At 46.2% G+C, this 26821-nt stretch overlaps 2 protein-coding genes across 8 annotated transcripts in view; both read right to left on the bottom strand.

The window, feature by feature from the left end:
• mast2 (microtubule associated serine/threonine kinase 2) overlaps window positions 1-19692 on the bottom strand; it is a 117564-nt gene extending 97872 nt beyond the window's left edge. For 6 of the 7 annotated variants that reach the window (XM_078107907.1, XM_078107908.1, XM_078107909.1 and 3 more), the window contains exons 1-3: window positions 18830-19692; window positions 2281-2431; window positions 1598-1776 (exon numbers count right to left, since the gene is read on the bottom strand). In XM_078107907.1, coding sequence (XP_077964033.1) covers window positions 1598-1776; window positions 2281-2431; window positions 18830-18904 — 405 coding nt within the window. In that variant the 5' untranslated portion in view covers window positions 18905-19692. Of the gene's footprint in view, window positions 1-1597; window positions 1777-2280; window positions 2432-12348; window positions 12499-18829 lie in introns of those variants that run through there. The other variant, XM_078107910.1, reaches the window with a different exon arrangement.
• Window positions 19693-20541: 849 nt separating this feature from the next.
• Window positions 20542-26821, bottom strand: part of pde4dip (phosphodiesterase 4D interacting protein) — a 59504-nt gene continuing 53224 nt past the window's right edge. The window contains 11 exon segments of the mRNA XM_078107906.1: window positions 20542-22518; window positions 23546-23612; window positions 23614-23658; window positions 23814-23860; window positions 23973-24111; window positions 24269-24400; window positions 25050-25234; window positions 25469-25573; window positions 25740-25874; window positions 25964-26088; window positions 26563-26719. Coding sequence (XP_077964032.1) covers window positions 22385-22518; window positions 23546-23612; window positions 23614-23658; window positions 23814-23860; window positions 23973-24111; window positions 24269-24400; window positions 25050-25234; window positions 25469-25573; window positions 25740-25874; window positions 25964-26088; window positions 26563-26719 — 1271 coding nt within the window. The 3' untranslated portion in view covers window positions 20542-22384.

Here is a 26821-nt window from a genome sequence, read left to right as displayed (position 1 = left end):
GAGTCTCAGGTGTTCTTCCTAAATCCTCATGCAAGTCAATTCACAGGGAGAGATGGCGCTTTGAGCCCAGTAATGTAAAAACTGACAGCCGTGACCTGAGGAGCACCAGCGGCCTGAGAGGCGAGGACGGCGCTCGGCCACAGGAAGGGGAAAACATTCACAAACCTGCCCTTGAGGAACACAACAGCCAGTGATCATGTTTTCCAGCTCTGAATCCACGGGGCGGCGCCGTCACGGTTGGGAGACAGCGGGGGGGGCTTAACACAAGGTCGGTGGAACGAGATACATGTTTCATTGCAGATGGATGGGATTTTAACTTCTAGCACACACGGTTGCCGTGGCATTCGAGACTTTATGAGAGAAAACGTGGGGAGGTTTGCTCTCCTTAAACACTGGCGCCACCTATTGGTGGTTCTTCCTCAGTGGCTTGAACCGTCTTTCCTCCCAACGTGACCCTCTATAAATCATCTACATTTGATCTATATATGCATTTTATATGACGTGCATATTTGTTGATCTCAATCAGGATGGCTTTTATGGCTTTTATTTTGCTGGGATTATAAACAGGCTTAAAGCATGCTCCATGTCTCAGCAGCAGGGAAACTCAACGGGCAATCGAGCTCCAGGACTGTGTCAAAATAACGTTCCATTTCATTAGCAATGTATAACATCATTGGGTGGGGAGAATATACCATCGGTCTACTTTAAACTAAAAAGAAATAAGGAAAAAACACATTTAGTTGGCACTTGAAATTTGAAATAATTTCTTATATTTATATTTATTATTTATGCGTCCTTTTTTCATATGTTTATTTGTTGGCAATAAATCCCACACAACCACAGACGGTGCATATTCAGATACAAACACAGCTTCAATCACTCTGTAAATACCTCCTCAAAGAAAGAAGGCAAGTACCTCACAACACACAATACATGTGGAGCTGTAATGGATATATGCTTAGGTCACCGGAAACAAATAATCACAGGCGGAGCTCCTCCAGTGATCCCTTCTACAACCACCAGGGGTCAGAGAGGAGCTGTGACCTGCACACAGGCTACAGACCCTCATCAATACTACATCTCATCAATACTACAGTTGTGTGAGGTCAGCACGACCACTGTGCTGCATCTCCAACCATTACAGCGAGCGAGCGAGCAAACACACACACACACACACACACACACACACACACACACACACACACACACACACACACACACACACACACACACACACACACACACACGTCTGCTCGATTTCTTTCACTTCGCACTCAGCAAAGTCTGTGGATGTTAAGTGCCTCACTGTGTGCAGGCCAAATAAGTGGAAATTAAATTGTTTTTGGTTTTTTTAAATCATGCAAAATCTGCATTTTTTTGGTGCCATTTGCCTGCTGATGACCCAATAAGGTCTGGAATAAGCTTGTTTGTGTCTGTTAAAGTTTTGGAAGCTAACTTTTTCTGCTTATGATATCATGGAAAACAGTAAATAAGTTGTTATGGTGACGAGGACTTTTCCGCTCTGTGTGTGTGTGTGTGTGTGTGTGTGTGTGTGTGTGTGTGTGTGTGTGTGTGTTGCGTTAGTGAGTGCACTGACCAGGCCGGTGAGAGATGGCGCAGACTGCCCCAAGCTTTGGCTCCTCATGCGGACCAGGTTGTTCCCCTCTCCTCCCGTAGACATTGCGCTCGTGGCTCCGGGCCCTCCAGATGGCCCCTGCCAGGCCAGCTGGCTCACACCGGCATGCAGACTGCTGGACAGAGGCAGCAACTGCTTACCTGTGAGGGGAAAGGGGGGCAAAAAAAGGAATGACCGAAGGAATGCAATCCCCCGTAGACCCGTCCGCCACTCAGTGACTCATTGTTGGATTATTGGTCTCCACCCTGAACCACTGGATGAGATTCATGCTGGATCAAGTTCACATTAATCATCCCCGACGCAGCCGTCAATTTACTGAACCCGAAAGCAACATGGGGACCAAACCGGGCTTTGTGGGAAAACCCAACCGGTCGTGCATTTCTAAGCCGCTGATTCACATCCGATTCACACGCCGTCACGTGGCCCTGCGCTTAGTGACACGCAGTGGTTAATCCGGGGTCAAATATTCACTTCACTCCAGATCATGGATGCGGCGGATTGGTGCCGGATTAAGAGAGCGAGAGGTCAGGAGTCAAAGGATGACAGCAGGTAACATCGGCCCTGTTTGGGTGGAGGCTGTAAGCCTCCGTCAGAGCCAGGACACCTTGGAGTAAGGGGTGTGTGTGTGTGTCTGTGTGTGTTACCGGTCATGCCCATGCTGCTGCGTCGGGCCCAGCTTTCGTCCTGGCTCAGCTGTCGGTGCAGTTTAGACTTTGTGGCAGCGGTCGCCGCGGGCGACAGGTCGGGGGTGCTCATCTTCCTGAAGAGGAGGGGGGCTGGAACCGCAAACTCCTTCTGGAGAAGACAAAGATGATAGAGAGGGAAAGAAAGGACAAGACGACCCGTTAGACTGGTGTCAGCTCATATTTTGAGTGTCGCGATGCACATAAGGGATCGCCTCGCCTGTCAAAACGGGGGCAGAAGGTTGGGGGGGGTCGTGCTGGTGAACAGACAACTAGGTCATTTTTCATCCAGCGCTGCTCTAGAGGTGGAAATGTGGTTAGTTCAAATCCGGTTTAAAAATGTATAGAAACTACTTTTTGTTGGAGAGTGTACCGATCTGAGTCGACCCAAACTATCCGCCACGGAAGCAGCTACAGAGCCAGCCGAGAGTTGGGCTTAAAACGTCCTCCCTGCCAGCGCAATAAAGGGAAAGGTTCCTCTGCTCTTCCTCCACGTTAAGCTTTGCTTAAGAGATGTTAAAGAGAAAAAGCAGTACAGCCAACACAAACACACGCGCTCGCTTTCTGAACGCCTGTTTATGGAATTCTGGTTGAAACAATTTTGAAAACATCTGCTGCTGCCATGGAAACCTGGCGTGACTGGGCTCATACTCCTCTCAGTAGCGGGTGGACAAACCCTTGACAATCCTTTTCCAGAAACATCTGGTCAGCACGCACACACACACACAGCCCCCAGATGGCTCCACAAATTAAAGCGCTTCAGTGAAAACTTCCGTTACTCTTCGCCAAAGGAAACCTGAACCAACTGCTCCCCTAAAAAGCCACACACACACACACACACACACACACACACACACACACGTAACCTGTATCCATTACTTGTGCTGGAGTAGATGATCTGGAGCCGGCCATCAGTGAACATTTACATACTTTGGCATCGCCTAACAATATGAGACCATATTGGAGCAGCTCCCCCTCTGTGCGAATCAGAAGACAATTCAGCTGTGGTCCTGATGAAGTGTCTTCACAGCGTGGGCGTCATGGATGAAAGCCTCCGTCACGGTACAGGCTCTACATTCCAGTATCTAAATGTTATGAGGAACAAATCAGTTAAAAAAAAAAAAAAAAACTTTTATTGGGGGCTATAACAGCGTTTCAAACTGTCAAGGCACAGCGCGTCCGTGTGCAAAATGAACAGGCACGGAACGTGGCACCTAAAGTTTGCATGGACGAGGTTACGCCTGAAAATCTTTGGCCCTACGACAGCTGCTCAGTTTATCCCCAAAAGCAGATTGTTGTACAAAGGACACAGTCGGCTTGTACTTTATAGGTACCTGACAACCAGTTCAGGACAATGATACAGAAATGCAGATTTGCCAGACGGCCATAAGGTCCTGATCATTGATGTGCAACAGTTATTAAAAAGAACAGATACCTCAATCTACAACGTCCAAAGCCACAGAAACACACACATCCGGTCTCAAGGTGTCTCAAGAGACGACCAGATGGAGCAACTTCTTGCAAGCAGGCTTCACTCAGTGCTACATTTGCCCCCCTATAGTCTCCTTTCAACAGAAGATTGACACGTGTCTGTGTGTGTGTGTGTGTTTTCCCACATTACCACGCCGTGTTCAAAGCCAGAGAGCCTGCAGCTCTTTACTCATCCAGCAGGGGGCGGACGCACAGTTATCTGCTGAGTGAGCGCATGACTGCAAGCAACGCCTTGATGATCCGAGACTGACAATGAAATCCACACAAGACGAAGGACAGCCAAGAGGTCAGACTGTCAGTGAGTAAGTCAACCAGACATTTGACACCGGCGTCCAATGCACAACTTTAAAAGAACAGCAAAGAAATGTCGCCCTGAGGAGTTGATTCACCTCCAAACGTCTTATCAACAAGTACAATGTGTGTGGTTGTTTTTGTGGGCGTGTCTAGGCGGTCATCCAGCAGGTAATCTCCCCCCGGCCCCAGCAGAAGAAATAACCCCCCAACCCCACCCGCCTGTGAACATCAAAGTCGACAGCGTGAAGTGCGCTGAGCTGATATGGTGGACGTGTGCGACGGGGACTCGAGGACACGACAGGGGTGCGTTTCATTTACACGGCAGGGTGACTGCGTACGGAGGACGTGCAGTCTAATCCACGCAATCGGCCGGACACTGCAGCAGTCAACGCGCAGCCGGTGCAGACTGGTTTGCACATTGACACTTCACATTGAGTTCTGATGATCGAGAAATACTTGTTTTTCCTGTGGTTGCACACTGGTGATTTTAGGGTTACACAAAACAAAGATGTTGTATGTGTCATGACTTCCCTTCAACTAAAAAAAAAATGGTTTGAGCAAAGCTGTGGGGGAAAGTATTGTTCTTCAAGTACACTAAATCACAGCGAAACTGCCCGTAGAGCAGTTGGTGCCCACCAGTACCTCCAGTGTGCCCAGCAGTACCACACCTCAACAAAACACAGCTGGGATTCTGCGTGCGCAGTTACTTTCAGGCCTCGGAGGTCAGATAAACTGCACAGTTACGTTGTGTTAAAACAAAATCCTTTACATACGTGGCGATTAGATTAAAAAACAACACACATTCACAGCTCAATAATGAAAAGATCGCCCTTCTATGTGCCTCGCAGAGTGCTGTGATTTTTATAACTGTAAGACAACACAGAACAGTGACTCAGCACAACGCTACCCAGCAAAGTTTGGTGCAAAAAGGCAAAAACATCTGCGGCACTGGAGTGATCAAATGAGTTTTGTTATCACACTTTCCTTTGGTGCAGAATTACATCATCGTCTTAAACGAGGGACGGTTGAAAGTGAAGACGGGTGAATAACCACCAGTTAGCCAAAGAACCGCCGCCCCGTGTGCTCATGTGTGCAGTGAGTCATGTGACCATGCAACGCTGGCAGGGAAGTAAAACCAGCATGTCATAATAACCTTCTGTTCCCTCCCCTCCCGGGCTCTCAGGGGAGGTTTTGCATGCAACAGTGATGCGGTTGATCGCTCAGTGCAACGCGTACAGACCGAATAAGTTGAAGATGTCCCTAAAACGCCTCGGGCTGATTCAATGCGTCGCCGGGGCCGATGAGATGAATCCCGTAAGTGTCTGAGCAGCGTTGCATTGCATCATCCCGGCTTCCTGTCGGTCGCTTTGGGTACAAGCCGGACTGCTGCTCCAGAGGTCTGATAAATGTGAGGAAAGGACGCAAAGTAGTCTGGCAGGAGGATGCGAGTGATGGAAGGAATGTAGTGAGCCGATCCTCGGCTGTGGTTTGTAGAGAACGCTTTGTCCCGGTAACAGAGCCAAAGGAATAAAATTCCCCTCATAAGACCGGGGAGAAAAACATCATTTTATTAGCTTAAACATGAAAGAACTATGTGATATTGGTGTTCTCATATAAAACCGCCAGACTTGTGTTCATCTGTGAGAGCTCATAGATGAACAAGCTCACTTGAGCTTTTAAAAATAATGCCAAGATTGTTTTTTGGTTAAATTTAAGCAATTATCTTAATAGGAAAACAGTAATGGATTTCCTAATAATGTTTCTTTTTGGTATAGTTGAGGTACTGGAGTCGGTTTTGATAGAATCAGTGGATCAGTACCATTCATTCGAGAAACAAACACGCACATAATGAAATGCCACACAGAAGATAAATGGTGCTCCACTAATTCATTACAAAAAGGAGAGTGGGGATGATGCTACATATCCACAGGTGGATGTTAACTGGTGCATCTAGAAGGCAGCATGTGCTCTCAGGGTGAAGTGATCATGTTAGAAAATGCACATTCAATTCTTCAATGTTTGTGGCACCTCAGGCGTTTGAAAACAATGTGTTCGAGCTATAAAATGCGTGTTCCCTTTTCTGTTCAAAGTAAAGCCTCGTGTGATGAGAAACCACCTCATTAAAGTGGAGCTGGGGATCAGGTCAACTACAGGCCTAATTAAAATCAAGTTTTTAGCACTGTTTGAAGAGGAGCCTAATTTAAGAAGCCTAATAAGGTTGGTGGGTTTGTATGTTAGGAGAGACATCCACATTGCGCCCTTGGAGATCTCACTGGAATGCCATTGGCTGTTCTGCAGCTCACTAAAGCGTCAGAGGATTCCATTGGATTTTGCTTGTCATTTTTCTTACTGCTTAGATTTCTCATTTTTAAAAATCAAACCCCATCAAATCAATAAATCATGAGCAAAACGTGGTTGGTGGTTAAACGTCAACATTATTCAGTACCTCTTTAGATCACCCTGAATAAGCCTCTTTTTTATGGCCGCATGGAGAAATCACGCTTTTCCTCAGGGGCTGCCTGGTTTTTCTTCAATTTGAAAACGTGCAACTCCTGCCCAAACAAACACCCAATGAGACCACGGCGACCACAGTAAAGGCCCTCAGCTGGCTAACTGAGCTGCTAGAATGTGAGCACATGCAACCAATACCTCCTCGCTGTGTGTGTGTGTGTGTGTGTGTGTGTGTGTGTGTGTTTTACTGCAGCTAATATCGCAGTCGCAGCAGGGAAGGAGGTCTCAGCAGGCTGAGGAGTTCTCAATCCCCGCCAAAAGGTGTGCTTGATATTTATAGAGCAGTCTGTGGCCTCCCTGGGAGCCTGACGGCTTCAGGAACGACCACAGATTAGAACATTTTAAAGATTAAAACCATTTGGCACCCGCCCACAGAGAGCCCGAACCGAAGGGAGGCTGGCAGAGATAAGAGCCGTCCTGAACTCAGCAGCGGGGTCAGAACGAGGTCGCGCCTGGCCTCCCCAAGCCAACATCGTGCTCCGTTTCCCCGCCCTCTCCCCAAGCCAACATCGTGCTCGAGGAAGGAGGGGAGGGGGTGGGGGGTGGGGGGCAACACAGCCAGAGGCAGGGTCTTCTCAGTCTGTCGGACAGTCGCTTTGACCTCAAACGCTCAGTCTTCCGCTTCTTAGAGAGAGAAAAGCACATCTGCTGCCACTACATGAACAAATCCTCACGCATGTTTTGTACGGATATTTTCAGAGTGCGTTGGGTTACTCGCAATCGGCTTTGACATGTCAGTTGTACCCTACAAGTTCTGGAATTGTGTAGATTGAACGCCGTTCGATGCAAACTTAAATCACCAGTCAAAACACTTGGACACACTTTCCAAATATCTCTTTTAATTAAATGAGAAAGTGTGTCCAAACGTTTGACTGGTACCGTATGTTTGACTGAAACGGTTTCAATATTCTGAACTGACCTTCAGGTTGGAGACATACAAGGAACGGTGTCCTTCTGGTCTGTAAAGCATTAGCTAGGTGGACAATGGTAAGACAAAGGAGAGTGCTATAACATTAGCACGGCCACACAGATAAAGGCAAACATGATGTAAGTGTGCGTTCAGGTCAGAGTGGGCACGTGACCTCCAGCCGGTCTCCTTTAATGCCCCCCTCCCCTCACAAGTGAGAGTTGCCCTTTCCCGTCCCACCGGGGGACGAGCGCTAAATAAACCAAAGGACAGGTAGCAACACGGTTGCTCCGGAAGTTTCTATAAAAAAAATCAATTAAAAAAAGGGGAAAGGTTTGGATCCCGCCAGGACACGAACATGAGGAGGGGCGAGGGGCGGGTGGGTTTCTTTGTGAAGACACTGGATAGCAGTGAGGAAAATGTCACATGGTGCCGAGAGAGGAGGAATGAAATGAGACGACACGGGGAAATCAGAGCATTAGCGCTCTAGTTAAAAGGCGATCATCACGTCCGTCCTCACACGGGACGTCTGTTTGTCGATCAGCTGGAGAGGCGTGAGGTGGACATACCGTTTCACATGATCATGTCGTCATGCGAAACAGATGGAGTCCTGTTCCAATTGAAAGTGGAACCTAAGAGAGGAATGCCAATGTACCAAAACAACCATTAAAAATGGGACAGCAACAATGTGGAATTCATAAAATATCCAATATATCTTTCAAGACTGACATGGGAAATTTCTAAGACACATTTTGGCCCACAGAAAATCCAACACTAAGACAAAAGTCAGCATTAGTTAGTCAGCAACAGATGTCATTTCAGCTGTTCGGTTTGATTTGCATTTTTATTAAAAAGTTTCATTTAAAAACTAAAACACCTGGTGCGACGCAGAAAATAAATTGCCTTTCAGGTGGTTTAGTTATACGGCAGGCTTAAAAACCCTCATGAATAAATGATGGCAGGTACAGTTAAATAGCCACACTCACATTAGCATTTAGAACAGCCTTTGCAAAGCGATGAGAATAATGAAGCGGGTTGAGGAGTTAAACGGCTCCTCTGCCGCGGATGAAGCTCATCTGCAAAACGGCAAAACAATCAGACAATGGATTGAAACCATCCTCAATGCCTAAAACGGGCCGATCACTCAACCAGACCGTCTGTGCCTCTGAGGGTGACTCTGAAATCTCATTGTTCCTTCAAAATATAGGATTACTCTTCAAAATAGAGGATTGTCACTAAAACAGTAAGCTGGAAAACAGACGAGTCCTTCACGTCCAGACCGAACGTCAGAGGGAAGGAGAAGTGATAATTGTTTAATCAGCAGCTCACACTTCCAAGATGAACTCCCCTCAAAGATGCCCGCTTGTGCAGATAGACAGTGTACTAGTACTAGGGCTGTCAAAATTGGTCAAAAATGAAGTTCAGATATTCTCTTAAAAAAAAAACATATTTGAATATCTGGTTGCGTCAATAACAAAGTGCAGAGTGCTGATGAAGAGTTTTGTGCAAGCAATTTAAGGTCGCCATTCTTGTCCCCAATATGTCAGGCTTCATTCAGTGATTGAAACTGAAAGTTTTACAGTACCGACATTGAATGCTTTTTTTTTTTTTTCAACTATTCGAACATATTTGAATATAGAATATTCGTTTTCAGCCCTAACTAGTACACACCCATTCAGTGCTGCTGTGTGGAGGGAAGCTCTTGAGCTGAATCTTTGCATATCTCATCTCTCCTGCTCCTCCAAAGCAGCAACACCTTAGGCATCTATCAGGGGAGTAAACAAACAAACGACCGCCACCGCCTCTGAACATGAGCCTCGCCTTCACTAAGCGCGACACAAACACACACACACAAAAAATTGGGTTCCTCAGCTCCACTTTGCTTTGCATAAATTCCGCGCTAGTCCTATTCCTGATGTCATTTGTTTGCTTGGGGGTTTCAAAGACAACACGTCTGGGGCAAAGAGCCGTGTCGTCGTTAAGAGGAGCGTTCTGTAGGACCCGCGGGGGACCCCGGTTTATTCATACGCTCAAAAAGGGAAAAATAAGCTTTTGCTGGATTTTCCCAGCGCCGACATTTATCGTAAACGGCCCTATGAAAGCAGGATCTGCTTGGCCTGGTTGTCGTTTTGTTTTTTGCAATTTGTCCCCCAGTCAAAATGTTACACTAACGGTACACATGTATAGTGGTTCAACTGCTTCCACAGTAATAGTTTGTTATTATTTCGGACTGGGCTCCTTTAACAATCATGATCACCTGATTTACCATCAATACGTAGTTTCATTTTATTGCTTAAAAAGTAAAAGCAGGATTTCCATTTTTTTTTTCACTTTAGTGCCCAGAGTTGGGCTCCTCATTATCCCTTCCCAAAAGATTGTGAAAAGGATTATAAATACATTACCATACTACCGCCACTAGTATTCAAACTACAAAAGTTGTGGACTACGTGATCAAATCTACAGAAGAAACTAAATGAATGAATAGATCTTGTACTGCGTGATACATACGATTCCTCACTCAGGCTCAGAATGTGCTGAAAAACAAATAAAACATTGTGGGTTCTGGTATGAGATTTCCTCAATACGCACAAAATATACAGAGAGAAAAATGCAAGCTTTGTCCTTTAGGAGGATGCATGTCAAGAGGAATATGATATGATCTTTACCACATACTTTGCATCCATTACCCAACAGTAGCCTTGAGCCACACTGGTCTGGCAAAGCAAGGTACTCAATGTATGAACACACAACTCATCCAATAATTGCAACGCAGCATGCCACATTGTTACAACTAAATAACTACCAGAGGTTCTTTTAAAATCCTCTTGCTGCTTTAAAAAAAAAAGTAATATAAAATGATGTGGTTTACCACTTTAAATGCAATCACGGTCTGCGGTGAGATAGAATTACACACAACAACAGACTGAGTTTGGCTGCGGGTATCGACAGCTCTACTATGACTCAGGACAAACAGATGGAAAGGAAGCAAAACGACAGACAGAGAACGGGCCAGAAGGAAAGGAGAAGGGGTGTTGAGGAGGCGGATGGAGACCCAAGTGGCAACACAAACATGGAGGTTATCAACATGAAGTGCAACGGTGTCAGCAAAGAGTGGAAACTAGGGCTGTCAACATAAACACGTTAATCTGTGCGAATAATGTGGCTTAATTAATGGAACAAAATATAGTTTTAACGCGTCCTGGCTAAATGTGGGGAGATTGTTGGCACTTCAAACACAGCCCTAATGGAAACACAACGCTGTAATAAATGTGTAATAAAAAGCCCAGAAGGGAAGAACGTTTCTGCATCGGTAATTCATGTTTTGGGAAAATGCAGCATAGTCAGAAGTCCATTTACTACACAGAGTGAAAGCATTACTTTAGGGTTGGAAGGGTTGGAGGAAGACGCTGCCAATGTAATCACTTAACGTGTGATCTCTATCAAACGAGCTGACACACACACACACACACACACACACGCTGCGGTGAGTCAGCGGGGACAGAACTCACTCCACAGCTTCATCCTGGAAATTGTTTAGCCGAGACAGTGAGCCACTCCGTCCTGAGGGATCCCAGCTCATGATCCATTCAGTCTGAACAATAGCCGCACTCCATCGATATGAAAGGCATTCCTTCACGCTTTTCCCCTGAAATGTGTTATTTCATAAAAGTTGGGCCCCACCTCTAGTGTAAAATCAACTTCAGGGTAAAGTCGCAAATTGTATTTAACAAAAATGAACGGCACAGCAGCTAGCCCCGCTGCTAACGACCTCTTCTGGCCTCCTTCGGTTTCCGTAGTGACGGTGACTTGAATCCGTTTCGAGAACAGAAACTAATCGTTTATGTACGCGAGCTGAAGGATGAATATAATCCCAACATCTGCTCCCGGGGGACGAAATGCACACCGTGTCCACTGGTTTGGTCGCTCATTAGGCTGACCTGCTGCTTCCTCCGCTCCACCTCGCTCAACAACTGTGAGCGGCACGATAGTTCCTCCAAAACAGGATGTGCTCATCGTGTTTCTCTGCCTTTCAATATAGCGAGTGCCCGATTGGCCATTACAACGTAACTGCAGACTCACACACACGTCTAACCCATCTACCCTGTGCAACAGGAGCAATGACAAAACCGGACCCGATGAGGGACTCCAAGGCGGCGTGCTGCTCTTTTGTGTGAGTCACGTGTGTGTGTGTGTGTGTGTGTGTGAGTGTTTGTTGGAGGAAGAGTTTGAGCTCACAGCAGCGGGCTCCAAAGCTTCTCAGAAGGTTAACTGAAGGTGCCATCTTCTACCTCCTGCAGCGGGCTCTTTGGTGTGAGCGCACTTTTTACGAGACTCCACTAAATCAATAAAGTCATGTGCACAGTGCGGCTTTGTTTTCCGTTCTTAATGCCGCGGCACTCAAATGTTTACGATCGATCTCGAACAGGAGATAAATCGGTCTGCGTCACCAACAGGCAACAACAGCCTCTGTTTTCAGCTTTTTATGTTCGGCTCATGGATACCATAAAAGAAGTACACCTAGATGTGGTGACATCACCCATATGTCGATTGCCAACCGGAGTTACTGAGGTCATAAATCCGGTGAGAAGTGAAGTCATTTTCTCATAGACTTGTACTCATAAACACAGAGTGCTAGAAATATAGTTTGGATTAGATGGACTAGATAGTGTAGATATAAATATATTAAATACATTGAATGAAATGGACAGATACATAGATAGTTACCATTATCCTGCAAGAGGAAATTATTTTGCTACAGCAGCGTGTACGTTTACAGGTCAAGTGATAACAGCGAACTGAGACTGATCATTTTATGAATGTAGCACCTGTAATGAGGTCACAAAGCCTGTGTGCAATTGCATCCAGACGAGGTGTGGTGAGAAGGATCAGGAGGTATGGTGTGTTGCCGGGGGAAACAGGCGGCCATGTTTGGGCCCGTGTAGTTAGCTGCCGAGCTGGAGGAAGCAGGATGTTTTGTTGGAAGCTCCTTTACTGGCCGGAGCCCAAAAGGTTATGAAACATATTTACAGGGTGTGTAAACATGGGGTGGCGAGTTATTGAGACGCCACCATTATCCCGCAGCCTTGGACCTTCACTCTCCCATTATGGCAAAGAGGGGAGGAGAGGACCAGCAGCTAAAAAGCCCCCGACGACACCTGCAGAACAGAGAGCGGTTGGAGCGCTGGATTCTGATTGGTTGACCTCATTTCACAAGCTGAAAAAAAGTGAAATATATTTATTTTTCCCTGTTAAGGCTTCTCTATACGGTTAGAGACCACTATGACTAGAATACGCAGTGTTTGTTCATGGATGGTATTTAGGATTGAACCCGCTTTGATTGTTGCTGTTGGATCCTCCAAACTCTCTCCATGCAAGGCTCAGATTCCATCCGGCTTCAATCGTAGCAGCTTAACATCCATCGGAGGTCCGCAATCTAAAAACAACCAAGTTAATAAACAGCTCACTTTGACCCAACGATGTTATGGTACTAATAAATTGTGTAAAACATTTACATTATCTTGAATTCATCGAGACGCGATGGAGTGATCATGAAATGAGCGTTGGGTGCAGCCGTGCAAACAGCCGTGTGTTTGCATTCAAACAGCAGCGAGTGCGAAGCCTGCAGGTTTCTGCTTGTAACATTCCAGCTTCCCCCAGTCTGTACTGACCGTGCCTTCAGGAGGTCCACAGCTGGCCACCCACAGGGACACTAGACAACCACACACACACACACACACACAATTACTGATCAGACTTTCTTTAACCACCAACACACAAGCAAACACACCCCCGGGGAGGAACTGTGTTTCCCTTACCATTGAACGGGTATCCTCCCATGAGGAGAGGCGGACACTTAATCTGATGGCTTTCGATGGCGCTGTGACCTTGGCCTTTGCTCATGTGACATGGACTTGGCAGACTGAGCAATGACAACAGACTCACCTCTCCACTCCTTGCAGACCTTCAGCACACTAGCACTAACATTTCTCTGGAAACAAACAACTCTCCGCCTTAACTAGTGCAAATATCTCCCACTTAAACTTGGGGCCGATGCGGACGAACTCTCTTTGTTACACATTTTCCAGAAGAGAAACCGTGCGAGTGTGCGTCCGTTTCTCTGAGTCCGGTTGGGAGCAGCGATGTTTCCACGGACTTCCATCGCACGGCATCAAACAGACGGCTATTACATCCACCCAACACATGCACAGGTGTGCTGCGCCGCTCATTAACTCGCCTCGCTGTGCTTAGGAGACTTCAACCCCGATGCAGGGGGGGACTTGGTTAGCACAGCCTGGATTCAACCCAAAACAAACAAGGAGTCGGTGGGCTGTAACCACGCAGCCGACAGCTAAAAGTCATCACTGTGTGAGACGGATAGCAGCGCACTATGACGACTTGCAGGTCAGCGGGGGTTAGAAGGAGGGGGGGGGGGGGGGGGTGTCATAAAAAACATCTAGCAAAGGTCCCCTGGCATTGGTCTCAGTGTGGAATTAGCACATCAATCAGGTACAGCGACAGGGGTGGGGGGGTTATGGATATGCATTATGCAGGATTAGGATCTGGCTATACCCTATAATAAACTAAAAGCGACAGAGTTGAGCACGAAACACTCAAAAACACACCCAGAGCGGTAAAGATTTGACTCTTTCTCTCATCCTTAGTGTGGCTGGATCTGCCCCTCCCCACCCGGCAGACACAGATTGCTGTTAGATACTCAGCAGCGGCATGGCGCTAATAACTGCCATTTATATGCAGTGATGTGTGGGACCCTCCTGCGTGAGAATTCATGCTAATGAGGGTTTTATAATTAGCGTTCCTCACACTCCTGCACCTCCCCATTGCTGCCCATTTGGGCTCCATCATTCAGCCCCCTTGGCTGAGCTCGACTCTCAGCCAGAAGTTCCCGAGGTCGTTCTGGCTCATTGGCTCCTGGGCTCTGTGATCGGCCGATAGCCGGGGGAAGAAGGAAATCACTCTCCCATATCACTGCAGGGGAGGGAAAGGGTTTAATGGTTAACCTAACAGATACCTAATGAACAGGAAAGAGTAACGAGCCGGGGCTACTGTCGGAAATAAGGGAAACAGACGTTAAGAAGATTCATGCAAAGCAGGACGTGTGGAGGAACTTCAAAACCTTTCATTATGTTGTAGAACAATGTTTCTAAAAGTTAATCCAGTTATTGATTAAAGGATTAAATTGGTTGTTAAGAGCATCCTTTTAAAAAGGATTAGTTGTATTCAGCATATAATGTTATAATTGGTGCACACAATGGCTGGGCGGGATTTAAAGGTTTTTATTTCAATTTAAAGTGGTAGGAGCTCTGCTCTGTGAGACGGCATTGATGTAATCCTTCGGCTGAATCCAAAGAAATGATTTTAAATCCTGCCAGTCATGTCTGTATATTAATTAAGAAAGAAAAACAAACACGCACACACATCCAAAGGCTCTCTATGTTCCGGCTGGAATCCAACAAATGCAGAAGGGGAGCGCCGATCACATGCGAACGCTGCCGCAGGACACATGTGATGTTTAGACAACAACCGCTTCAGACCACACGCCCAGCCGCTACTACAGCGGCACTACCGAGTGGTACTACAACTACCGAGTGGTACTACCGCAGCACTACCGAGTGGTACTACCGCAGCACTACCGAGTGGTACTACCGCAGCACTACCGAGTGGTACTACCGCAGCACTACCGAGTGGTACTACCGCAGCACTACCGAGTGGTACTACCGCAGCACTACCGAGTGGTACTACCGCAGCACAACCGAGTGGTACTACAACTACCAAGTGGTACTACCGCAGCACTACCGAGTGGTACTACCGCAGCACTACCGAGTGGTACTACAACTATCGAGTGGTACTACCGCAGCACTACCGAGTGGTACTACCGCAGCACTACCGAGTGGTACTACAACTACCGAGTGGTACTACCGCAGCACAACCGAGTGGTACTACCGCAGCACAACCGAGTGGTACTACAACTACCAAGTGGTACTACAGCAGTACTCCTGAGTGGACAAAATACCATGTATTGGTCAGAGTTTCACTTCCACAAAGCTTTTAACTGATCTAGAGCCAGAGGTTTACAGTGAACCACGGGAGGGTTCTGTGATCCTAATCCCATTCAAATCTGCCATTTCCGTTATTTGACAAGTCACATTTCCACTGCAGTTTTCTACCAAATTATTTTTCTTCTTTCTTTTTTTCCATGCCTTTCTGCAGCTTGCAAATCAGGGAGGCTGCTTTGGCAATTACATTTCCCAACTCGCTGTGGCTGTGCACCATTTGCATCAACACATTGCACCAAAGACAGCAATTAAACTAAAATGTCACTTTTTAGCAGCCATTGCTCTGTGGATCGGAGGTGTCATTCGGGAAGTAAACCACAGCCAGGTATCAACCAGGCAACGTCTGATCTAAAAAGACTTGAGGGCCATTACAATTTTTCTGATGATTTACAGCTTTGCTTTCTTCATACTTTTTCTAAAATCACAAATCCAAGAAATAGGCGGGTTAAATGTCTGAAGAAAACTGCCTCCTGCATGGAAGAACCATGGGAATGACCGGGTGGGAATGCAAAAGGAGGATGATGCAGGTGATCCAAACAATGAACAGTGTTTCTATCCAGCCAAAGTGGCCCAGCTGGTTCTGCCTCTGGGATGCATTCAGCCCGACGTACAGCTCAATGAACACTGCTCAGCCAACACGTTAACCAAAAGGAACAGCAAGCGGGCTGCTCTCGCCGTTGCTTTGACAGCTCCCATGCGAGCCTGTCAGACGGGACACCAGTACAACAGGGATGGTGGGAACTTCTGGAAGGGCCGAAGAAGAAGAACGGAAGATAAAAGTAACTGCAACTCTCAGATTAAGGAGTTTTTGTCCAGGAGGAGTTCAGTTCCTCCCTTTTTTGTAGAGCAGGTGGATTTCACTTAAAAGCTTGCTGTTCAAATAGATCAGCTCAGCTATTGGCTGCTGTGCTGCGAAACAGAAAAAAAAGTGCAAAGCATAAGAATCTGATCAAAGACCTTACCAAACATCTGGGAAGGAAGCAGCTGGAAGAAGATCGCTAAGCAAAAAGGTACGAGAGGCAGTGCTGTATCGTCAATAATGTGACATTCAAGGGTGTTGTTAGGCAAACCCTTGAAACGTAAGTGTAGAGTACGGCTCAATACAGTACACCCCGTGACCTACGCTCAACCAATCGGAATGCCTGATTTCCTCTACCCATACTATAATAACTAATAATTATAGCATTACTTTTTCTAAACATACATTTTTGAATAAATACCTCTGAAAGAGATGATTTCTAGCACTGTTACATACATTCCTGTACACGTCATTTTAATCCGGGTGAAGTAAACAGGTTGTAAACATGCAATGTTTCTTCTGCTGTTGGACACAAAGGGTCCCAGGAGAAAAACAGCTGATGCATTCTTTGATTGCACGGGATGTTGTGTTTTCGGGCTCCAACCCTGGCAACATCTTAAAACACTGCACTCGTGTTAGGAAATGACAATGACATCATTCATTCCCCAATGCTGCAACTGTAAACAGCAGATCTGGAAGCAGCATTCCTATGAAAGTTGCTCAGTGGCCCCTATACAACAAATATAATTTTCAAGTCCATAACCCCAATTAAAGAAAAAACTAGATAACCCTTGCATTAATCTTGTTTGAAAGAAAAATGAAAACTACTCTGTTGGACAGATTTACAGCAAAATCTGAGCTGACAGCTCCTGGAAGCACAACGGCCCCATAACAGTGACCCGATTTATTACCCAGCATTCCAAAGTGTGAGCTATAGGTAATGAAATGGAAGAGGCCTATCTGGTGCTCTATTTTATACAAAAACACTTAGGCAGCAGCGGCAGCTCAAAAACATCTGTGTGACTTCCCACGACAGCATGAAGCAACCTTCCCCCGACTCGACCCCTTCCCGAGTCACAACTGGAATCCTCTACCTGTAAAGAGCCCCCCAAAAATCCTGTCACGTCATTCACATAATTTCCAGAACGGCAGGGAGATGCTGTAATATTGCATGGCCGAGTTAGTCATATCAAAACATCTGGACTTCATGCAGAAATGTGATATTATGAGCTGCAGCAATGAACCTTCTTAGAAACACAATGTTTGCATATTGAACTGCTCCTCTGCGGTACTTACATTCCTCAAGAATGCTTTTTGCAGGCATTTTATTAACTCGCAGAAGGCTTCAAGTCTCTGCAAGTTGATATCATACCATAATATTAATAATAATAATAACAACCGTAGAGGGCACTCAGAGTGGAGACCTCCTCCCAGGCCAGAAGGCCTAACTCGCAATGCTAACTAAAGGGGGGAAATGAGTCAACCCGTGTGGACACGTTACTAGGTCACAGCAGGTAAGGCGTCTTAATACAGATGCTCTCGTGTCACTCATCGCAGAGCTGCTGTGAAACGTGTTGGAATGAATCCAAGGAGTTGAAGCCAAGTTCCAATATGTGTTTCGCAACGCAACCGCACTTTGGCACAGAGGAGCCATCCCAGACTCACCGCGTTACTGCCACACACTAAACAAACAGATCGGCGGCGGTTCGATCAACACTGGAAGTGGTGATACAGGAATACCCAAGATTTTCCATTTTAATTTCACTCTTCATCATAAGGGCGATGGCAGCAATGCGGGCCTCTTCCTCCTCCTCCTCCTCCTTCCCCCAACTGCCACCACGCTATGAACCTATCATCTCCGATCACTGTCAGAGACGATTTCAGCTGTCACAGTGCACTTTACAAACCTTCCCCCACCCCCGGCTTTACATCCGCTTCACCTGGCAACACAAAAAGGGCCCTCAATGACTGAGGAAAAAATATAAAAGTCACTTTTTACACCAACTGTGGTGTTTGCCGGCGGTCCACCGCGGCGTTGGTACCACCGGTGGTGTCATGTCAAGGTCATTCAGAAAGTTATCAGAGTAATCTGCACCACATGTGCAGAGAGCAACTTGGTGCATATCAGCTGCATTTGTGGCAGTGGAGGCCGGTATTGTTTTAGGAATCCTTCAACCGCCGGATTAATGAAGAGCCCACAATAAAAATGTTATTCAGGACATATAAAAGCACCCTGAAATGTAATAAAAAACACTCCTGGCTTATGCCACTGCCACGACATGGAAATCATATAAAGATCGTATTCATACCACTTGGTATCAGAGACCTTTGCAGATACAGGAACATCCTTCACACTGGTCTGAAGTGCAATGAGAAAACATGCGTTTTTGGTGATAAAAGCGACACGGTGCCCGAAAAGACGTCACTACTCACCGCATCTTTCTCCGCTGCGCCGCTGTCCTGGTGCTCCAAGAGCTTCCTCTTGTTCTTATTCTCCGTCCTCTTCATGACTTAAACTGTGAAGTAATGTTAATTAACAGCAGCAGCGGCGGCGCGGGTCACGCCTCTCGGTGTCACGTCGGTCGGTTAGCGGGCCAGCAACGTGTCCGCTTCGGCGGCGGCGGCGGCGCCTCGCTGCCAGAAGGACGTTGGTCGCGCGTTGACGCGGTTCGGTCGAGCTAAGAGTCCGCCCGGGACTTCCAGACGGGCAGCCATTCGCGGCGGGCAGCCGCTCCTGCGGCCGGCTGACTTATGAAGCGCCCGAGCGTCACTGTCACATCTGGAGGACCCGCTGAGACGGGCTGTCAATCAAGCTGCCGCCACCGGCAGCCGCGACAATATCCTCGAGGGCAAAACAAAATAATACAAGAAAACAATAAAAAGGAGGCTTTGCGGGTCCTTTGCGATGACAGTTAAATATTCGCTCGATTAAAAATATCCACGCTGGGCGTTCGGGTCTGACAACAGTTCATCCGACCCCAACTCGCCCCGCTGGTTACGTTAGCGTCTGGTGCTAAGCTATCTGGCTGCCTGCGGCGGTTTACCTGCACGCACGCGGCGTGACACCCACACCAGCTCCGCCCCCCCTCCCCCCTAACGGCCGGAGCTCTGCGCCTTTTATCCGTCTCGGTGGTTCGCCCTGACAGCGGACGTCTTCCCCGGGTGTGCTTCCATCTTCAGGTAAAAGGCTGCGGTCTGTGCGGTAATGCAGCCGCTGCGCGGCTCGGCTCGGCTTGGCTTGTTTCCTGACTCCGTCACGGTCACCGCGGCGTCAAATGTATCGAGCATGACGACACGACGTTCCATATGCGCTTACCAAAATAAAAGCATGTTCGGTCACCTTCATTTGAGTGCAGCTTTTAAATGCTCTCTGTACAGCTAAAACTGGTGAAAAATAAAGCGTTAAACTCCATGAACCGTGTAGAGCACAAGAACACACAAACATATATAAATAACTGGGGGGTTTTCCTCGTTTTTAAATTAAAATAAATTATTATATATAAACGATTTCCAAGCATGTAAAATGCATTGGCGTCAACAACGCATGCTATGAAGTTAAAGATACGTTAGGATAACTATTTCCCTTTGAAATGTTTAACTTATAACTACACTACCTAATGTGTATCAATCAGGCATTTAGTCAAAGTGGTAATAAGCTATTTTGTCGACGTCTTACATTTTATTTTGAAAGTATACTCACCTTTTTCAGCCTCAAATGCTGACATGGCTTGACTGAAGATTCTTGTAAAATTCATAAACTCAAACTCATAACTTGTGGGAAATTTGCTGGGCTTTCATATTGTATCCTGACATGTTTGTGTAGTGGTGTCTGTGTGGGTTTGTGTGAGAAGGAGAGAGAAAATATGTTATTGACATTAAATCAGGTTTGGTGTGACTCTGCTGCCACCTGCTGAGAGACAATGAAACATGCCTTAAATATGTGTACTTGTGTGCATATGTATGAGATAAATTTACATGTTCATCTTTTCTTTCAGTTTAAATTTTTTCAATAAAGGAGATAAATCAAGTTTGGCAGTTATCATTAAGGTAAAAAAGACGAGGACCCTAACAATAATATTGATGATGTATGTATATGAGAAATGTATACATCCGAAATATCCCAAGAAAGCAGATAAACCAGGCAATTCATTTTGTTTCCTTTATTTATTGAAAAGGTGTTTTTCTCTTTCCCCAAAATCGTTTTTAACAAAGCAAACATGCTTAGAAATACTGCTGGTCTTTTTGGAACAGCAACAAAATAACACACTTTTATATGTACATACATGAGATGCGGTACCTAAAACCACACAGACACTTAGAAAGACCCAGTTTAACCTTTAACCTATGGGGGAATTGTACAAAAAAATCTCTCAACTTGATTATTTTACACCTGATTCAACAACATACTAGTTGTACACTTTGGTTAATTGTTATTGCTTTATAAATTAGTCATTACAATGTTCTTAAACAGTTACTCTGCCTTGTTTCCACATTTAAAAAGTTAGGTATATTTTATGCCAAAGATAAGTGGGCCTATAAATATGCTTTCATATGATTGTCAAAAAACAAAAGTACGTAAACTTAAATCAATTCAGCCCTATGAGCTATAACAGATAGCATGGCACTTTGATACTGAGGCCTAAAACATCAACAAAAATCCACCACAGAGCTTATTATTGCACAGTAACCCAAACATTGCATATATCAGTAAAGGTATCAGAGGGCATTGAAGACAAAGTCCATGCAAAAAAGAAACAGCTAAGCTACAAACACCTAATTTCCAAAAAGTTGAATTACACAGTGAGCGTCACCAATCCTGCAGATGCTTGGAAGAAGTAATCCTTACATAATGGATGTTTCTCCCTCTTTGTTTTTAACTGATTGTCGTTTTGAAGGACATTCAAAAATAGAGACATTCACAAATGTGATCAAAAATAATTAAGGAACACCAAAAGGACAGAAAAATATTTAAAAGAAGAGATAAAAGTATGGTCCAATTAACTCGCTCTTGGACTGTGCACTATAAAATTATTTGATTTTATCGGATAGGTCACTGAAGGCATCACACAAATGGCTGAGCATGTGCTTGTTTATTGAATGACACTGCTGCGCAGTTTCGTCAGCAGGCCTTCCAACACTGCAGGTTAGTGCTTCAGCAGGAGAAACTGGGTTGGACCCATATTGGTTATTAAATATCTGAAGAGCACTGACTCCATACTTATGGGGAATACTTTGGAGTTTATAAGAGCATCTACCAGCTATATGGAAAAACGTCTATTGTAGTTTTATAGTATTTATCATAAGTTATCAGTAGCTGGCCATGTTTAGGACAAATGGAACAAAGCAAAAATGCACCTAATGTACTGCAGAGAGTATGGCTTTTTTCCACTTGCTGCTCAAACCACATGCAACTATTCTACATGCTTACTACATACATGAGCCTCGACAGAGGCTGAGAGGAAGCACTTTGCAGCTTGGTTTGGGCTTTTTCAAAGCCCCTTTTCTGCTGGCATCCAGTGAATCTTCTTTTATCAAATCCATGCTAATGTGCAGGGCTGAAGTTGGCTTCTGATTTAGGAGTCAAGGGAAAATATATTCCTCTTAAGTGGTTATTATAAATTGAAATTGAGGAAAAGCGTTGCCTTTAAGATAAGACCAAGCCTTACCGAACCTCTATTTTTTTATCCCTGAATTTGTGTGAAATTGAAAAAAAGGCTTAATCATAACAATGATTCACAAACCAACTCCAGCCAAACTCAGATTAGTCTCATAAATAAGACAAAACCCTTCAATTGATTGTTGCAACAATAACAACCACAACAACCCCTACACACAATATCCCGATACTAAATCAATCACGCCATTCATTCACAATGTCTCATCAACCAGCAGAAATCTATCAACGTCAATGTCTTTCCAGCTGATGGGAGAGATTTATTGCGCTTTCTGTGAGAACAATGAGAGGAGAAGGAGCTCGGGGATGTGTCACTACAGGAAGGCTGACTGCAGGGGGCGCTGGTAGAGAGACGGTCCCGGGACATCAGGGCAGGAGGAAGCCCCCGGCTTCATGACACCCCGACCAGGAGAGCGGGCGAGCTCACAGAAGCCTCCCGGGTGTTCTCCTGAAACACAAAGACGGATACATTCACAAAGCTTATCGTTATGATATCTCTGCATAAGTTGTTGGGTCAACTTAAATTTCGTCAAATAAACTGTGATACAGCATGTCAGGTACAGATGTGTAAACAAAAGAAAAGCAAATTTTGAGGGAGCGAACATCTGCCGTGCACACAAGTTAGTGATCTTAAGGGAAGATTCTGTAAGTTGAGAATGAGTCTCCTTTTGCTTCTTTTCAGGCTGTGGGAGATAGAAGAACAATCAACTGGCTGTGATCACTGGGTTAAACTAAATTGTAGTCATGCTGGAACAAATGATATCTTGTGTAAAGGATTTATTACTCCATGGCCATAATACGCACCATTGCCCAGCCTGTGTGGCTGTCTTTGTGTAATCGTAAGAGAAGAGCAGCAAGAGAAACCAAAAACAGGCGCGCACACACACACACACACACACACACACACATCGCAGGGTGCCCTTAAAGTCCAACTGAGATCTCACAAATCCTCTCAGCTACAGAGAAAAATCAGTTAACATCTTTATTGTGAAAATTAAGGAATTATAGCCTTCAAACCGATACCAGCTGCTGCCTTATTCTTCGGGTGGATGTTTACTTGACAAAATGTTTTATTATTATATTATGTGAAACAAAATTTAACGAGAGACATAAGGAAAAGGCTGATTTGGTTTATTATTTGCTTGGTTTTGTTGTTGACAGCGACTCGTTTTATGTATGAGAGTTTGCCTGTGGAAGAACACATGGTTAAAAGTATTTAATGAAATGGCTTAAGAGCATAAAAATAATAATCTCAATCTGTTACAAGAAAGTGCCAAATATGGATTCCTGCTGCGGCCATTTGAAAGCTCACAATGCAAAGGTAAAAGTTGACGTGGATCCGTCTAATATTAAGATTAGGAGAACAAACGGAGCAGGCAGAAGTGGTTAAATATTAGCTCATGTCCCGAGAAGCAAGCGGCTTCATCCTGTTATCGGGACACGGAAGCGGGCACAGCAAAGCCAGGGAGCCATACCTTTACCAGGCCAGGGGCGTAAGGCAGAGGAGGAGGGGACAAGGGGGGGGGCGGGGGGAGGTGGTGGGGCAGAAAGAGACGCGGCGAAGGGAGGAAATCCTGAGCTCGTTCTCCTGAGGAGACTCGACAGGAGTCGGAGGAAAGACAGCGCGTTACAGAGGCAAGAAGGAAGCCGGGAGTTTTACTCTTTGGATTCAAGTCATCCTCATCCGCTAAAATAAAATGTTCATGAGGCTCCAAAGCACAAGGGGAAGACGCAGGAACTCACCTGCAAGTTTGTCTTTGCTTTCCTCAACACGTCCCGTGTCCTCGACACTGTAAACAAGCACACAGAGCATCCGTGAGGTTTTTTTTGAGAGGGCTGGACGAAGACCCCGTTAGACGAGGATATGATATTTTACATGATCCAGGAGTAGGAGGGACTCACGTTGGTTGACTATAAAGTGCTCCATGCTATCTTTGGTGCGGTTGGAGCTTGTCACTCTCTCCGTGGCGTCCTTGAGAGCCCGCTCGTGCTCCGAGAGCTTCAGACGAAGCGAGGCGACCTCGTCCCTCAGAGACCGGTCCTGTAAACGCACACGCGTACGCGCACAGGCAGGGTACATGTTTAGGGGCTGTTACTTCGCTTGACTTACCAAAAAAAGTTTGACCAAAACTCGTTCATTTGTTCAGACTACTGCTGCCTGATGTCTCTCTGTAAGACCAGGAGGCGTTTCTTCAGACCTGATTGGATTCCTCGTGGTTCGGCAGAGCTGCTCTCCAGAACATCCGCAGCAGAGCGCCGGCCTCCTCCAGGATCTCGCCCAGGGTTTTAGTGTCAGACAGCAGCTTGCCGACTGGACCCGAGTCTGTGGGCTGGGACACACAGGAAGAAGGTATTCTGAGTCAATTCAGCAGCCATTAGCCAACAAAAACGTGATGACCAGCAGCTAAAAACAGGCGCATCATAATTATAAGAAAATAACCGTAAATGTTTTTTTTCATGGTTTGTAATTTTTCATAATGGTATTTTTGTAATTAAATTTTAAAATTAGATTGGGACAACACTGCAGCCTCTAGACCAGGGGTCTCAAACTCGCGGCCCGCGGGCCAATTGCGGCCCTCGGGACGATATTTTGTGGCCCCGCCTTCATATGAAAGTGTAATGTTAGTGCGGCCCGCGAGTTCCATATTGTAGCAACCTCGCTGTTAGCAGCCCGGGACCAGAGAACCGCCCCATCAACCATTCTTACCGATTACCCACAAATAATCCTCTTTTCACCCCAGGACGACAAAACAAGGCAGACACACACACACACACACACACACACACACACACACACACACACACACACACACACACACACACACCACTTGGCTGGCTGCTCCAAATATTTGTGGAAGGCTCTGATAGTTAGACGGGTCTGAATAAGAACGCTGACAGTGCTTGTTTTAGCTCACAGTCCTACGGAACAGCCACAGTTACTGGTGACAAACCCTCTCACTCGGGGTCAGTCTCCCTCACCTGATGAAGGCGGAACTCCTGCGTCGTGCTCAGGGAATAAAATGTAGTCTCCATCTTGCGGAGGAGAGCGCCGCCCTCCAGGAGCTGCTGCTGCAGAGCTGTGAAGTCGTCCACATGGCCCACGGCGTGGCGGCCGCGGCGGTTGGCGAATGAGCCGTCAGGGGCTTGGCCCTGCAGCGACGAGGCTGAAGGGAGAGAAAATTTAGAGAATTAGTAACAGGAGCAGGAGGGAAAGGCGTGAAATCGATGTGCCGTGGAGTGCCTGCATGTGACAAATGGAAGTAGCACCAGAATAATAAGAGAATCTGATGAGTTGAGATAGAAAAGGGTTGTTTGAATATCTAGAGGGCAAAAAGATTGGAGTGTGAGAAATAAACTTGACTGTTTCAGGTAGAACTGTTGCAACGTGAGCTTCTCACCTTGACCGGACGCTCCAGTTTCTGCAGCATGTTTCTGTGCAGGATGTTGAGGAGAGGAAGGACTGATAAGTCCAGTGTCTCTCACAGGAGGCGAGGGAACATTTTCTGTGGAGGAAGATTTCCATCAGCAACTGCAGAAATCTCCTCCTCAATAGGATATCTTTCTCATTTATTGAGCGCCGAAAGAATTGCTATTTTTTAAACCCGCTGTTGTGGTCGGCTTAACCCCATCTCATTTCAACGCGCCGACGGGTGTGCCGGGCATACTGACCGTTGAACAGCCGTCTCCTGGATGGAGGCTGTGTGTCGGCCTGTCTGCTCAGCTGCTGCTCCAGCTGAACGTGCAGCTCTCCGGGGTCAAAAGTCGCAGCGCCGTGTCCAAGTTGGGCACCGTCGCATCCACGACCTGATTGGAAACAAACAAACACATATGAGCAATTGCGGGTATTTTTTTTAGACGTTAGAAGGCCAGAAGTCGCCTGTGGATGTTCATACCTGCATGTGTGTTTGCGTTGACTCCACACACTCTGTGGTACACCTGCAGCTCACACTGAAGAGAGTGGACCAGACTGCGGCTTTCACACAGCTGCTGCTGCAGGACGCTCACGTCGTGCTGCAGCCTAAGAACACACAGATATACCTTATTCAGACAGTTATTCTCAAATCCAGCTCTTTTTTTTCAAAGCAGCCGGTGGAAATGTTGGCTCACTTGCGCCACTATAGTTGTGAGGACCCAGCTGGACGCGACACATTCGGAGGAGCAGTATGTGCCGGCTCCTTTCTGGACGAAAGGCTTGTTTCACCTCTGAACACACTCAGCATCAATGACGGATCCAGTTAGAGTACAAGCAGATGTTTACCTTGAAGCACCTGTAACCCTAATGCAGCAGTGATGTTGCGTACTACTGATAAAACCTGCAGTACATCTGTACATCACCGTAACAATGCGAAAGGACAATTAAAGAATTTCAAGGGTTTTCTAGTTCATCTTCACTCTCTAAATGTTTTTGAGGATGTGAGGACCTGACAAATGTCCCCATTTTCCAAAAACGTCTTCCTCTCAAGTACATGAACACACACGCAGACCCACAAACCTGTTGATGGCTTCCTGGTTCTTCTGTCTGTCATGTTTCAGTTGTGTCATCTCTTGGCTGCAGGCTTCAGCCTCGGTTTGCAGCTTCCTGCTTTGCTCCGCCCACCTCTCCACCTCCAGCCCCGCCTCCCTCAGCTGCTCCGCTTCCTTTATGCCCTCTGTAGGAGACATGGGACATTACATTTTCACATTACACTGTTATTTAGCCCCAAAGAAAGTCATAACTGAGGCCTGAATGAGGTAGAAGCAAAGTAACCCAT

Source organism: Gasterosteus aculeatus, chromosome 8 (assembly GCF_964276395.1).
Source record: "Gasterosteus aculeatus chromosome 8, fGasAcu3.hap1.1, whole genome shotgun sequence".
NCBI classification, from domain to species: domain Eukaryota; kingdom Metazoa; phylum Chordata; class Actinopteri; order Perciformes; family Gasterosteidae; genus Gasterosteus; species Gasterosteus aculeatus.
Note: the sequence above shows the minus strand (reverse complement) of the source record. Positions and strands in the feature narration are given on the sequence as shown.